We start from the raw sequence: 13,999 nt of genomic DNA on the forward strand, positions 1-13,999 counted from the left end.
AAGGGAGACATCTAAAAAAGCTGTTCGCTGAAACCAAAAATACAGGTACCTCCAAATCAGGAGAGGAGCCTGGATAAGAGTCTAGTGAAACACGGGACTCCCCTGGTGGTTAAGACTCTGCACTTCCAATGCAGGAGGCACAAGTTCAATCCCTGGTTGGGGAAATAAGATCCTACATGTTGTGCAGTGCAGCCAAAAAATCCTCAAGATTTTGGTGAAAGTCAAGCCCTATTTTGGTGTTTGTTCCAAATGTCCTTGCAGCATCAGCTCCACCTGAGCAGAGTTAGGGACCAGGTGGTTTCTGGGCCATCTTAAAGTGCAGGCCTGGGCTGCTCCGAGCGGTTCAGCTCACGACCTCTGCACACACTCCTGCAGCTGGCCTGGTTCTCAAGTTGGCATCAGTGAGTCCGTCAGGGACTGGCCTGGCTCAGCAGAGATGGGTGTTTCTCACCCTCTGGGAGCTTCTCTTAGACATTTGTCTGGGGCCATTTGCTTATCCAGCCACCATCTGAATTAAGTCACTGGGTAAAGGTCTAACAAGTGTCCCTCTAACTCGAGTAGTGAGCGCAGGCCTGGCCCAGCTTCCTAGAGCAGGTGGGCCTGCGAGCACGTCTGGGTGCTGTCTCCCCAGTCCCTGACAAAAGGGCAGAGGAAAAGCATACTCACAGTTTGGGTTACTTGCTCCATACGCAATCAGCAAGCAGGAGACGGCAAAGCAGGCACTAAAAAGAAAGAGAAATAGTACATTACTGGTTATTATCATTATTGATAATACTGTCTATATGGAGGTATTTGCTACATGTCAAGACGCTTTCAGAAAATTTACATACATTCTTTTGCTCAACAGTTCTAAGGAGCGTAATTGGCTCTATTTTACTGATGAGAAAAATAAAACTCAAAATAACAAAAATAAAACAACAAGGTCCTACTGTATAGCACAAGGGATTATATTCAATATACCAGGACAAACCATAATGGAAAACAATACAAAAAAGAATGTATACATACAAATGTGTAACTGAATCACTTTGCTGTATAGTAGAAATTAGTGAACATTGTAAATCAACTACATTTCAATAAAATAAGTTTAAAAAAACAACACACACACACAGATATTCAAATACCTAAAAATAAATAAAATTTTAAAAACCCAACATAGAAACAAAAATGAAATTTTCCAAGGTGTCCTAGCTAGCAGGTGGCTAAGCTGGAATTCAAGCCCCAAAGCCAGACCTGGTAAACACCCCACTGCACTGCCCGCTCCATTCCCCAGACTGGACAGAGTCAAGTCTGTGAAGCGAGAAAGGACACAACCCATCCCTAGGCTCCTGTGTCCGCTCAGTCAGGGGACAGAAAGAACCCCACAGGGCAAGGGGTGATGACTGGCAGCTTTCAAATCCCCTCTACTTGGCTCTGAGCTGGGGACCAAGCCTTTGTAAGCTCCAAAGAATGAATGACACTGATCCCCCACCGATTCCCTTCAGGGCCACGGGCCTTGCTCATGGCCAGACACTGCCCTGCACAATGCTCATTCCCATTGGGACTGGCTTGGGGAGGACCCTGGCCAGACAGGGCCAGCTGCTTGGCAGACTGACCCTGAGACTGGCAGACTGGAGTTTTATAGCCTAGGAACACACACTAGGAGGTGCATTAGATGACCCACTAAGGTGCCTGGGGTAGGGAAATACTATTTTACAATTTTAGAAATTTTATAATTTTCCATTTTGTAATTTAAAATCTCAGCCATTTTATCTCTTTTGTACATGTATCACAAAGCAGATAAAACACTATATGAGATGGTATGTGTTCCCTAAGCTCCCTGTGGGATTCATTTCATGATGTATGTAAATATGACCATTATGCTGTACCTCAGTCTTACATAGGGCTGTACATCAATTAATATCTCAATAAAACTGGAAGAAAAAAATTAAGCACATTAAACAGTAAGAATGACATACGTATATGCTCGTGGGCTTAGTTGCTCAGTTATGTCCAACTCTTTGCGACCCCAGGGACTGTAGCCCGCCAGGCTCCTCTGACCATGGGATTCACCAGGCAAGAATACTGGAGTGGGTTGCATTCCCTTCTCCAAGGGATCTTCTTGACCCCTGGATCAAAGCCTGGTCTCTCATACTGCAGGTGGATTCTTTACCATCTAAGTCACCAGGGAAGCCCAACAGATGTGTATATGATTGATGATTCCATGTGCTTATATTAGAGGTTTGTGTTCAAAATCTTTTTATCTCGCAGAGGCGGAAGATGAAAAAGACCGGAAATCATAATGACAAGCAGGTCCTCCTAGGCAGGCCTGAGTCCTGTGACTTTTCTGTGCAGATCGGAATAACACAAGGATCACAGCAGCTATTGATGGGGCAGGAGCCCCATCCTAGGTGAGCATTCAGGGGGCGCCACAGTACACCTCACCGCAGGACACCAGGATCCCCTACAGTGGGGAATCTTGGCTCAGGGGCCCCCTGCCCACCCCGCCCACCTGCCTCCCCCCTAGAACTGACCTGCCCAGCAGCCTGAGCTTCCTCGGGCCGTACTTGTCCATGACGATGCCCAGGGGCAGAGTGATGGCACTGAGCAGGAAGGAGCCCACGGTGAAGGCCAAGTTTAGCATCTCATCCTGGGCCTTGCAGCTGAGCCAGCCATTCATCCGGCTCACCTCCTCAGGCTCCGGTTCTGCCGTGGCCCCCACTGTGACGTTGGTGACATTCTCTGTGTGTAGAGGGAGGGGAACCTGATCACAGGGTCATGGCAGGGATCTCCAAAGACCAGAGGGGCAGGTGCCCACACAGAGTCAGCCCACTGAGGCAGCCAAGGCTAGCTCTGGGCCCCTTCAGAGCTCTGAATACCCCCAGCAGGCTGGGATGTCCATGTGGCCAAAACTCCCTGGAGTGATAATACAGAGATTCTTAACTTTTTTTTTTTTTTTGGGAGGGGGGAGTCACCTTCCCTTTGAAGAACCCAATAGAGAAAGTGCCTCTATTGCTCCTTAGAAAAGTCTTGCCCACAGTCTCAGGGCCTTCTTGTGTCCTTTGCAGCACCCACAAGCCCCAGGTTGGGATTCCCATTTATTTATTTGGCTGCACCAGGTCTTAGTTGCGGCATGTGGGATCTATTTCCCTGATCAAGGATCAAACCTGGGCCTCCTGCATTGAGAGCTCAGACTCTTAGCCGCTGGACCACCAGGGAAGTCCCAGGATTCCAACTCTAGAGTAAGCGACACCTAGAATAGCACGCTTTGGGACCCAGCCTGGGCTGTGGGTTCCCCAAGCTGGCTAGAACTTCTCTGCAGCTCTGTCCATGGAAGCAGTCTGTGGCCAGCATACAGGAGGGGGACCCTAGACCACTTGGGAAGGACAAGCTGCTGGTCTCAGCTGCTGTGAGTCAATCGAGGAGAAGGCTTCCTTTAATGCCTAATACATCAGATTTCTCAAAGACACATCCCCTGTGCTAAATTCTCTCTCATGTTCTCACAGCATCAACTACTACATATCCTGAGTCACGGAACCCCCTTGGGAAAGGTTTTTTGTTTAATAAAAGAGTGCCAAATAACTTGCTTTCACTTATCGAAGGGCACCTATCTTCTTTTTCTCACTGGGGTCACGATGTCACTGACTCCAGTGGCCACACCTATGCCATAATCTAATCCTTAATGATCCTCTCCAAAGTCCACCCAGTCCCAAGACAGCAAAAAAGAGGGAAGGAAAAAGTGCTGTGGCAGCGAGGGGCGGGAGGGTGGAGGACGGGCTGGCACACAGCGGGGAATGAGCTCCGTTCCTCCTCTCGGGACTGCTAGTTAAGAGATGCTGACTAATCCTGCAGAGAGGAGCAGCCTCTGATTAGACTCGAGGAGGTCACGCTGGGAGACTCAAGGAAATACCTCTCAGCAGATAAGTGCTGTCTCCTACATGCGGCCCTCTGGCGCCAGGGCCGTAAAGCTGAGGTCGGCAAGGCCTGCCTGGGCCTCTCTTGGGGGGGGGTGAGCCAAGGTCACGGAAGAAGATGCATGTTGGGTGAATCATGTTCTGTGCCAACCTCTGACCAACAGGTCCTAGTGGGGGATACGCTGAGGGTGGGGGTGCTGGGATCTGGGCTCTAGGTTCCAATTCTGGTTTCTCTACTTGCTATTTTATCACCCTGGAGAAGTGACTTCATCTCTCTCTATCTGTTTCTTTATCTGTAAAATGGGCATAAGGTAATAAAAATATCTACGTCTCTAGAATTTGGGGTAACAGAGAAAACCCAGATAACATTTTAGTGCTCACAAAAGCATAGGAAGTGTTCATAACCAATAGCTAAAAGTTATTACTATTATTAGGAGCTTACCATGTGGTGCCAATGGTAAAGAACCCACCTGCCAATGCAGGAGGCATAAAAGACACGGGTTCAATCCCTGGATTGGGAAAATCCCCTGGAGGAGGGCATGGCAACCCGCTCCAGTGTTCTTGCCTGGAGAATTCCATGGACAGAGGAGCCTGGTGGGCTACAGTCCACGGAGTCGCAGAGTCAGACAGGACTGAATCGACTTAGTATGCATGCGTTATTGTTATTGTTACTACTACTATTCTGATGGGAGACTTGGAACGGGGATAATAATGCAACTGGTGGGGAGCAGAGCCGGATGCTGTAACTGGAAGCAGAATTCCATAACTGATCATTCATCCATAGCATGAATTCATGTCTGGCCTCCCACTGGGCTAGGACAGAGACTGTGTTCCAGTCACCTGCATCCCCAGCACCTCCCCTTGGTCCTGGCGCACCGTCGCTGTTTACTGAATGAATGAAAACAGTGGCGTCAGATCACCTTGACCAAAAGGATCCAGAAAGAAGAAATGAAACAGGATGCATGGCACCAATTTGAAGCCAGAGGGCACTGAAGAAGATCACAGCCACAGTGTCACCCCCTGAAGCCACAGAAACAAAACCTAACAAGTCAGATTTCCATCCCCTCGTCCCCGCCACCTTCTCTCAGCTTCCCAAAAGATGTCTGCACACACTGGCAGCCAAAACACATGACAAACAGGGTCATCTGAGCCCAGGAGTTTCCAGCTCAGAACTGTCACACACACGGCCTTGGCCAGCAGGCCGGAGCTGCTTGTCCACGGTGGGGCCCACTTCTGGAAGACCAGAGCTGCTTCACAGGTCGCCGCTGGTTTCAGGTGTCAGCTCTGCTAGCAGCAACAGGGACTGAATGTGAAGCGGGAGGGACCAGGCAAAGCAACGGTCACCTCCGGGCTGGTGTGCAGGTGTGCACAAACCAGCCCAGGCGCAACAGAGTGGATGGAGATGGGAGGGGACAGCTGCGGGTCCCGGATCGCTGGCTTGTGAGACCTAACCGTGGCCATGTAGGGTCTGGAGCCCATCAGAGAACACAAAATCACTTAGGGCTGGCAGTGCCGCGGGCTCGGCTGTTCCAAGCAGGGAGCAGTGACCGAATGGGGAGGGAGCGAGGCACTGTCTCAGATCAGAGGCACCAGGGCACCCTGCTCCTGTCTTCCCCAGAGCTGGACCTAAAACCACGGCTATACTTCCCAAGAGAGGGAAGACAAAATCCCAAGGCAACATGTATACTCAAGGCAGACACTCTGGTTCGCTCTTATTTGAAGATGGGGACAAAAAAAACATCTTGAATTGTTTAGATATCTGGTCACCTTATAACTAGACAGGAGGGGCTCCAGGAGAGAGAAGTCAGAGTGGAGAGAAGGGAATCTTCCCTCCCATCTTTCATCCTAGGGCCGCTGCAACAGAGCAGGACCCTTACACGTTGGGCCACCAGCCTTCTCTTAAATCCCTGCCAATGGGGCCACCTGGCCGTCTGCCCTCCAAGCTCTGGGCAGTGATGTCTGGAGACAGATGAGCCGGGGGGTGGGGAGGCCTGAGCGGCCTCTCACCGGCCCAGGGAGCAACGTGAGAGTGCCCCATGCCCCAGACGGAACGAAACCTTCCGTGAGCCCGAAGCTTTGTTGGCAGTAAACAGCCCACACACATAATCACAGATCCAGCAGATGCCCAAACACCGTCACACCCAGGCTGCTCCTCTCATTCTGCTCCCACCTGGGCCACTGTGGGCCGGAGAGACACAAAACAGATAAGCGCCCAGGAAGTGCCGAGCCCCTGGGGTGCCCCTCTGCTCCCAGCCTAGAGCTCAGCCCTCCCCCAGCCCAGCCTGCTCTGGGCCTCACCTGCACCTGTTTATCACAGATGCAGCCAGAGCGGCCCAGCCCAACCCAGGAAGGTGAACCAAGAACAAACAGGCAAGGAACTGGTGTGTCCGGAGTGTGCAGGGAACGGGCGTGAGGCTGCTTAGGAGGAGACCCGGGGCAGGGAGCAGGGAACAATGCCTGCTCTGTTCAGCCCCACTCACAGAACCTGGCACTCAAAACCCTTAGCAAGAGAGCAGGGGAGAAAAGAAGGTGCTGTGACCCCACTCAGGCCCCCCTAACTGCCCTGGATCAAGAAGGGGGCTCCCCCTACCATAGGGCAACAAACCAGAACAGCTGATCAGACGAGGCTTCTTGAGGAGCAAGGGGCTTCAGGCTGGAGGCCCCCCTAAACTTGAGCAGCCCCCTGCCCCACCTGCCCAATATGGCCCCTGGACTTCCCTGCTGATGGTCACTGCCCCAGGATCTCCTGTCTCTCTCAAATCCTTAGTCTATCCGGCAACAGGAAGCAGCATCTCCGTCTGGCAAGGGGTATGTAGGCGAGAGGTCAGCCTCACACACAGCCAGCCCGAGGCAGGACACAGACAATCAGAGGACCCCGCACCGGCCAGGCCAGGGCCTGGCCCCCTAGTTGTGGTCACAGAGGGCCGGTGTGCGCTGGCCGCTGTGTTCCACGCTAGTGGTTCCTGTGTCACTGAGCACCTCCCCCTCAACTCACTAGTTCACATCTGGATATCTGGAGTATCCAAACAGGTAAGTCACTTCCCCGAGGTCTCACAGGCAGTACATGGGGAAGCCGGACTTGAATCCAGGCGGCTGGACCTCAAAGCTCCTCCTGACCTTCAGGCTGTACTGATGCTGTACCAGCTGGGTCAGAGGCAGTTGAGAGAGAAAATGCTTAGAGAATAAAAGACACACGAGGCTGGCAGTGTCAGGGACCACGCCAGGTGGCCCTTCATGTCACCTAGTGAGAACGGGAACTGCCCATGAGATGCTCCCACGAAGTCCCCGAAAGCCAACCAAGCTGGACAGAACCTTCATGGGACGCCAAGAAGGCAGGTGGGGCAGGCGGCTGTGGAGGAGGAGAATTAGGTCACGGGAAGGAGGAAGGCGGTTGGTGCGGAGGGCCGAGGGCATCAGCTCCTCTGTGACACATCCTGAGGCTGGAGGCCCCTGCCTGCAGGCCTCCCGCCCCAAGTATAGAATTAAAAAAAAAAAAATCCAAAATAAATTGGGGTTACAGGGAGAGGGGAGTGAAAACAGGCCTATTCACAGCAATACAAGTGAAAGGACGGGTTTGCAAAAGCTACCACCAGTGACGTCTGAGACATACCGCCAGTGGGAGAGACAGAAAAAGGGAGGGCCGTGAAGTGGCAGGGACCGTCTCAAGTCCACTTCTTCAGCCTCAGCCCAGTCTGGTGGGGACCAGACCTGGCCCTGCCCTCTCACTGTCCCGGGGGCCAGCTTCCTGCTTTGTTTCAGTGAGGGGTACAGCCCCTGGTCACCGAAACAGAGTCACTGAGGAGGTCAAGAGCACAGAGCTGGGGGCTGCCTTGGGGTCCATGGTTGGGCTGGACCAGAAGCCACATCTCCCATCTCCAGAGCCGCCCCCCGCCCCCCCATGATCCCACCCAGCGCCTGGCATGTGGCAAACCCTCAATAATTCCTAAGAAGCTAATAGGTGAATCTGACTGTCTCTTCTGCCTCGGGAGCTTCTTCCTGCCTTGAAAAGGAGATCTAATCTCCCCAAGGCCCTGCAGGCTCCTTCCCATCTCTCCAGTCATCATCTGCCCTTCTGTCCTTTCCCTCTTCTCTTTCAGCACACAGCCTGCTCCAGGGGCTCACTGCCTCTGTCCTCTCCTGACTCACCCCTTCTGGCCCTCCACGCTTCTGCCTAAGCATCAGAGAGCCCCCCACCCAAGCTGAACCAGATCCCCACGGCTGCTCTCCGCCCCCCGGCACCCTGCTCTCTGTTGGGGTCTGACCACCACGTGGGATCGTGGGATCGCATAGGTCTGTGTGTGGTGACTCTTTGATGCTGGCTGACTGCAGACCCCCTGAGGGCCTGGATTACTCTGCGCCCAGCACAGCATCTCAGAAAATGTTTCCTGAGGGTGTGGGTCAGATAAAAGAGATTAAACATCCACAGGGAGCACCAGTCCCCTAAGCTGAGAGAAAAATGAAGAAAGGGGTTGGGTGGGGAGTGGGGCTGGTGACAGTGGCCATCCAGAGGCCAAAAGGACGCAGGTCTGGGAAAGCCGGGGCTGGGAACCCAGCTGGTCTCCTGCCCACACCAGGGGGACTGGGGAGGCAAAGCCAAGTGCCAGCCCAGGTCCCCAGCCCCTGTCATCCACCCTGACCGTCGGGTGGACAGGGATTAAAGAGCTGAGGGGAAACGGAAAACCCAGCTCTTTGTTTCTTTGTCCCACCTCGCCACGCTGGAACCCGACACTGTGTCTGTGACCGGATCCTGGCTGGAGTCCCGAGCAAGAGTTCTGAGGACCTTTCAACAGGTTCAGGCAAATTTTCTTTCAGGAACAAACCAAAGCATCAGTCCTAAAAGCCACAAAACGCTGACAAATTTGCATCTCAATCAGCTGTAGACTGGTCAGCTTTTCACAAGCCTCATTCAATAAATGTAATAAACGGCCAAACTGCTGCTCTGCAATTCAGCTGTCCCCCAAGTTTGACAATATTAGGCCTAAGCAGAAATCTTGACCCTCAAATCCTCCAGGTACTCCCAGCCAGGCAAGACACGGGGATGCCAGGCCCCGCAAGGCAACAGGCTGCTCAGACTTCCAAGAAACAAGGAGGCCAGAAGAGATAAGCCCTGTGGGATCAGCAGGCCTGCCCGCCATGGATGCTGGGTCAGCGGGTTTGCCAGATAGTCAGAAAAACCAAAATCAGAGGCAGGAACAAAAGGCACAGGATAAGAAGTTGATGTTCAACCCACAATCCTGACCCTTCACCTTCACTTTGGTTTGCAGGAGAGACCAGGCAAGCCTCGAAAGGGCTTAAACACCAACTCAGCACTGTTGTGGGCACAACTGCTGGGACTCCTCCCACTTCAATGAAGGAGGCAGCCAAGGCTGGGGCAGGAATGAAGTGACCAGCCTCGGCGCTGCCAAGACCATAAAATAAATTAAATCAGTGGACAACGTGGGGGGGGAAACACCCTAGAATCTGACCTTCTGACGCCACAGTAGGACAAAAAAAAAAAATTGACCACCACAGTCCTCCAGTCTGGATGAGATGCTAAAAGCTTCATCTGGAGATGATGGTTTTTTCTGTTCTTTAACCCCTCTATGCAGCCAGAAGGAAGCCGTCAGAGGCAAGTAGGAAGGGTCACGATCCAAGAGAAGAGAGGAGGTGCCAAATGCTCCAACCTGTTCCCTTCCTGTCATTAATCTCCTAACATCTCTTGGGCAAAGCAGAAAGCTTGTTCAAGGAACAAGGTCTGAGTGACTCTCCCATCTCCCAAGCTTTCTTGCTGATGTGGGGAAAGGTCTGCCAAGAACCCTTAGGCTATTAGGAAATATTTCTGAGTGGCTGAAGGCTAAAGGTCATACATAATATACTCTGCCCTCTCTCAGGCAGTCTCAGCATCTCCTCCCTTTCTCCTGTCCTTAACCTCTTTCAGCTGAAGCTTCCCTAGTAACTGGAATGCTCAGCAACCTCCTGGGAAGATCATAGTAGGAAAACAAGGATTCTACACCAGCTTACAAGCAGCATGAGCCGGTCCAAAGCTTTCTCTTCCCTCAAAGTTAGCAGTCTTGGGAGGAAAAAAATGGCAAGCTGGTGGTGTGATGCAGGAGGTCAGACCTGGGTTATCTCCATCCAAGGGAACTGGGGCGGGGGCTGGCTGTCAAAGGTACTGGGGAGAGACTCTACTCACTTCAACCATTAGGAAGTGACAGAGGGCAGAACAAAACATTTACTATCAAGGTTGTTGAGGAAGGGGGATAGAAGGGTAGAGAGTGAGAGCCACTTGGGTCCCACCCTTAGGCTGAGTCCCAGTGACCTTCAGCAATCAGAATCCTCAAACAAGGTCATCGGGTGTGACCACAGGGGTGGGGGTGAGATTTCTTGTAGACAGGCATCCTCAGCTTTAATTCAGTTACACCAACATGTGGCAAAGGGAGAGGACAGCCCTAGTGCCATTTCCAGAAATACCCCCTTCCCCTCCCCCTCACAGGGGAAGAAGGCCACTGAGATGTTCTCACAGCTTGTGGGAGGAAATGTCCTTTGGAAAATTAGAAAGCAGCAAAAATAGACAAGAAATTGTATCCGACAAGCCCTTTAGAGACTCAAGGCCTGACTGAAAAACATCTAGATTCTAGATGAACCTTCCACGGGGTGGAGGCCAAGCCACTTCCTCTCTCTTGCTGCACCCCAGTCACTGAGTCAGGAGTTCCTCTTTCTTACAGTCAGAGAGCAACATGTTTACTGCAAGGCAAGTGATGTGCCAGGCACTGGGAGGAGAGGAGTCCAGTCATGTTCCCGGGTGGTGGAAAGAACACCCTGGACTTGGGGGTTCTGGATCTATGACAGTCTCCAGCTGTGAGGCCTCATGCAAGTCAGAAGATCTGTCTGAGCCTCAGTGTCTTCAGCCAAAAAACAGGGACGATGATCTGTACCCAGCAAAGCTGGAGGGGGGAGGAGGTTTAAACGGGCCTTCTGCTAACTAGGAGGAGTTGCGCAGTGAGGTGGTCTTGCTGGTTGAGTATACACCGCCCTCCGTCCCCTCCCAAAGCCCCCATCCAGGAACGACCCCCCAGCCCGGGTATCAGTCTCACCTGGCTCAGTACACAGGTAGGAGTAAAAGCCCTCCGACTTGAGCATGATGAGCAGCGAGCCCCAGCCCAGGAGGACTGCCGAGAAGAGGAGGTTTTCCACCACGGCCGTGCAGGCCATCCACCAGCGGCGCCGATGGGCAGTGGCCAGGGTGGGCGCCATGGCGAGGAGAGACGCGGCGACCCGGCTCCGGCTCGGGCTCCTCTCTGCAGCCACCTGCGCGCAGACCTCGGCGTCAGCGCCCGGCCCTACCCAGCCGGGGCGGCCAACCCGGGCCGCTGCCGCAGCGCGCGCAGCTTGTCACCCCCTCCGCAGCGCGGGAGGCATGTGCACGCAGCAAGGAAGCCCCAGCCCTGCCTCGGCCCTGGGCCACCCTCTCGGCCGCTGGCTCATCCGCCAGCCCGCAGCTCTGGGAGAAGCCGCCCCGGCCAGGCAGGGAGACTTCTCTCTCTCGGCTCACTCGGAGGGAAACTGAGGCACAGAAACACGAAGGGAGAAACGCGTGCTCAGGGACGTGGAACTAATGCAGGCTCCCAGCAGGACTGACGCAGCTTGGGAGCTGTCAGGAGAAGCAGCCGGAGGTTCAGATACCTGGGCAGGGGCATACCTTACGGCTGCCACTCCCCGGGACCCTCACCGGAGCCCGCCCGCCCGCGCTCACTGGAGACCCTTCCCCAGATCGGGCTCCCTTAACCACAAGATCAGCGCACGGAGCTCCGGAACGGCCCGCCCGCGGCCCGTTCATTGGCCTGACGGCACAGGAACTGCCACGCCATTGGCCGCTGTCTAGGTCGCTAGGCGCTGCGGCCACGCGAGCCCCACACGGGAGAGGCGAAGCCGGTTCAAACCGGCGGCGCGAGCTCCCGCGCGACCCCCGTCTGGGGCCGTTTCTTCGGCAATTAGCTCGTTTCTATGGAAGCGAACCCTGCTCCTCCATCTCCTAGCTTGCTCCTGGACCTCTCCCCCGGCGGTTCCTCATCCATTCAGTCTCTCCTCCCTTATGCACACATCTTCTCCCTATGCCCTTACTCCTGCGCCTTCCTCTCCCCAGCACTCAAGCTCGGGACCCGGGTCCCCAGGATCCTTCTCACCCGGCTCCTACTGGTGTGTATCGGGCCCGGCCGGCGCCTTTTCTGCCCCCCCTTTTATTCCAGCCCTTTTATTCCGACCCCTAGAAGAAAACACTGCCGCACGCTGATTGGCTGAGCTGGGGCTGGAAACAGGCGTTAACCAATCGGCAGCCACCCGCCCTCCCCGCGGCAAGCAGAAGCCGGTTCCGGCCGGACTGGGAGACAAACAAGGGAGCTGGGGGGGCCTGGGGCTGCTTGCGGCTGTGCGGTAGGTCTGCGCTTAAAACTGGAGTCATAGTCTGGCTGGGGAGCTCCAGGGGCATTCCCCCTTCGCCTCTTACCCGGAAACCCTGTCCCTGAATTGAGCCCTCTGCTCGCTGTTCCGCAGCTCTCGGACTTCCCCTAGCTGCACGCGGGTCTCCCTCCCGAAGCCCGCTTAGCTCCCTGGCTTAGTTCTTCCTCCGGCCCGCTTCGTAGCCCCCAGCTCTCACTGTGTGCCGAGCACCACGCCCGATGCTCTGGCTCCGTGTGGGTCGTTCTGCCTCCCGCCACCTCCCCACGCGATGCTGCCATCCTGTCTTCCTTGGGCTTTGTGTCCTGAATCCTCGCTCTCCTGCCTCCAGTACCCCGTCCAAGCGCTGTCTGCACGTTCCGGATCCTCAGAGCTCTGTCCAGGCGTGGTGTGCTTCTTCCCTTCTTTCCTGATTCACGGCCCGCACTTCTGGGTGTCATCTGTCCGGTCCCTGGAAGTTTTCCCTCGGGGTCTCCACGTGGGAGTGGGGCTTGTCTGTCTCCTAGGATGTCAGGTACCCCCTCCAGACTCTGACCCCTCAACCCATTCCCACTGCTGGCTGCCACCTCTACTCCCTTTCGCCCTGTTCTCCTTCAGGTTAGAAGCCTCTCTGCAAGGTAACGAGGTGGGCAGAGCAAAACTACTAGCAGAAGTCAGGCCTCCGGGAAGACGCGTGGGGTCGGGAGAGCTCTAGGCTCCTGGTCTGATGAAAGACCTGGACAAGCCCCCGAGGAATTGCCAGGGCAGGGGGATGGAGCCTGGGCTCAGGAGTTTTAGCTCCAGTTGGAGGTTCTCCCCCATCGAAGGCACAACCCGGCGGAGGGCCCTCTGTCTCCCGGCGATTCAGCTTGGTCTCTTTGACACACTGTGGGAGCTGGTTTGTCACCCCAGGGCTGAGAGAGCCCCAGCAGCCTAGTGCTCCTAGACCCTGAGTCCAAGTGCGCCCCCTGCCGCCATCAACCCGCCCCTGGCAACCTTGCTCAGACCAAGCCTGACACTTTGTGGTCTTAGAGGATCCTGGCTGGTTGCCTATCTGGTTGCCCCACCCTGAGAATCTCACCCACTCACTTGACAAACTTCAATCTTTCCCTCCCTCCCTCCCTTCTAGAGCCACCTGCTTGAGGGCTGTCTCAGGCAGTTGTTCCATACACATTTCTAAACTGCAAACACACCTGTAAAGTAATTCACTTTCTCCCCCAACAAAAAACTGTACTTCCCAGATCATAGCATCACTGCCTACTGAAGTTAGATACCGTGAAACATCCTTTCAGTATTTGTTGGTCACCAGCTGTTATTGTCCCTCTCCATCCCACCTCGACCCCACCCACAGAATCTGTATCTCCTAAGTGTTTATCTGATTTGCCCATAGGACTGCAGCTGCTGTTCATCGAGGTTCTAATCTCAGCCACTCAAATCCATCTCTCCACCCCTATTCCATCCCAGTGAGCTTTGAGAAATGCAAATCTAACCTTGGTAAATCTGACCTCTGCTAAAACACTTCAGAAACTTTACCATTGGCACTGCAGGATAAAGTTCAAATTCTCCAAGCTGACCCACACAGGCTCCTCCCCCACGGTGGTTGACCTGCTCTTAGTTGCTCCAGTCCCATGGAATTGCCTGTAGTTCCTGCAGGTGCTGTTCTCTCACCTGTGACCCTCAAACATAGTCCCTCT

At 54.2% G+C, this 13,999-nt stretch overlaps 1 protein-coding gene across 4 annotated transcripts in view; it reads right to left on the bottom strand.

The window, feature by feature from the left end:
• Positions 1-12,143, bottom strand: part of SLC43A2 (solute carrier family 43 member 2) — a 43,181-nt gene extending 31,038 nt beyond the window's left edge. Inside the window, exons 1-4 of one of the 4 annotated variants that reach the window (XM_043903340.1) lie at positions 12,056-12,143; positions 10,967-11,180; positions 2,514-2,721; positions 667-722 (exon numbers count right to left, since the gene is read on the bottom strand). In XM_043903340.1, the coding sequence (XP_043759275.1) occupies positions 667-722; positions 2,514-2,721; positions 10,967-11,126 (424 nt within the window). In that variant the 5' untranslated portion in view covers positions 11,127-11,180; positions 12,056-12,143. Of the gene's footprint in view, positions 1-666; positions 723-2,513; positions 2,722-10,966; positions 11,181-11,571; positions 11,942-11,993 lie in introns of those variants that run through there. The other 3 variants (XM_043903341.1, XM_043903339.1, XM_043903342.1) reach the window with 3 other exon arrangements.
• Between the last annotated feature and the right edge of the window lie 1,856 nt (positions 12,144-13,999).

This window comes from Cervus elaphus, chromosome 5 (assembly GCF_910594005.1).
Source record: "Cervus elaphus chromosome 5, mCerEla1.1, whole genome shotgun sequence".
Taxonomy (NCBI): domain Eukaryota; kingdom Metazoa; phylum Chordata; class Mammalia; order Artiodactyla; family Cervidae; genus Cervus; species Cervus elaphus.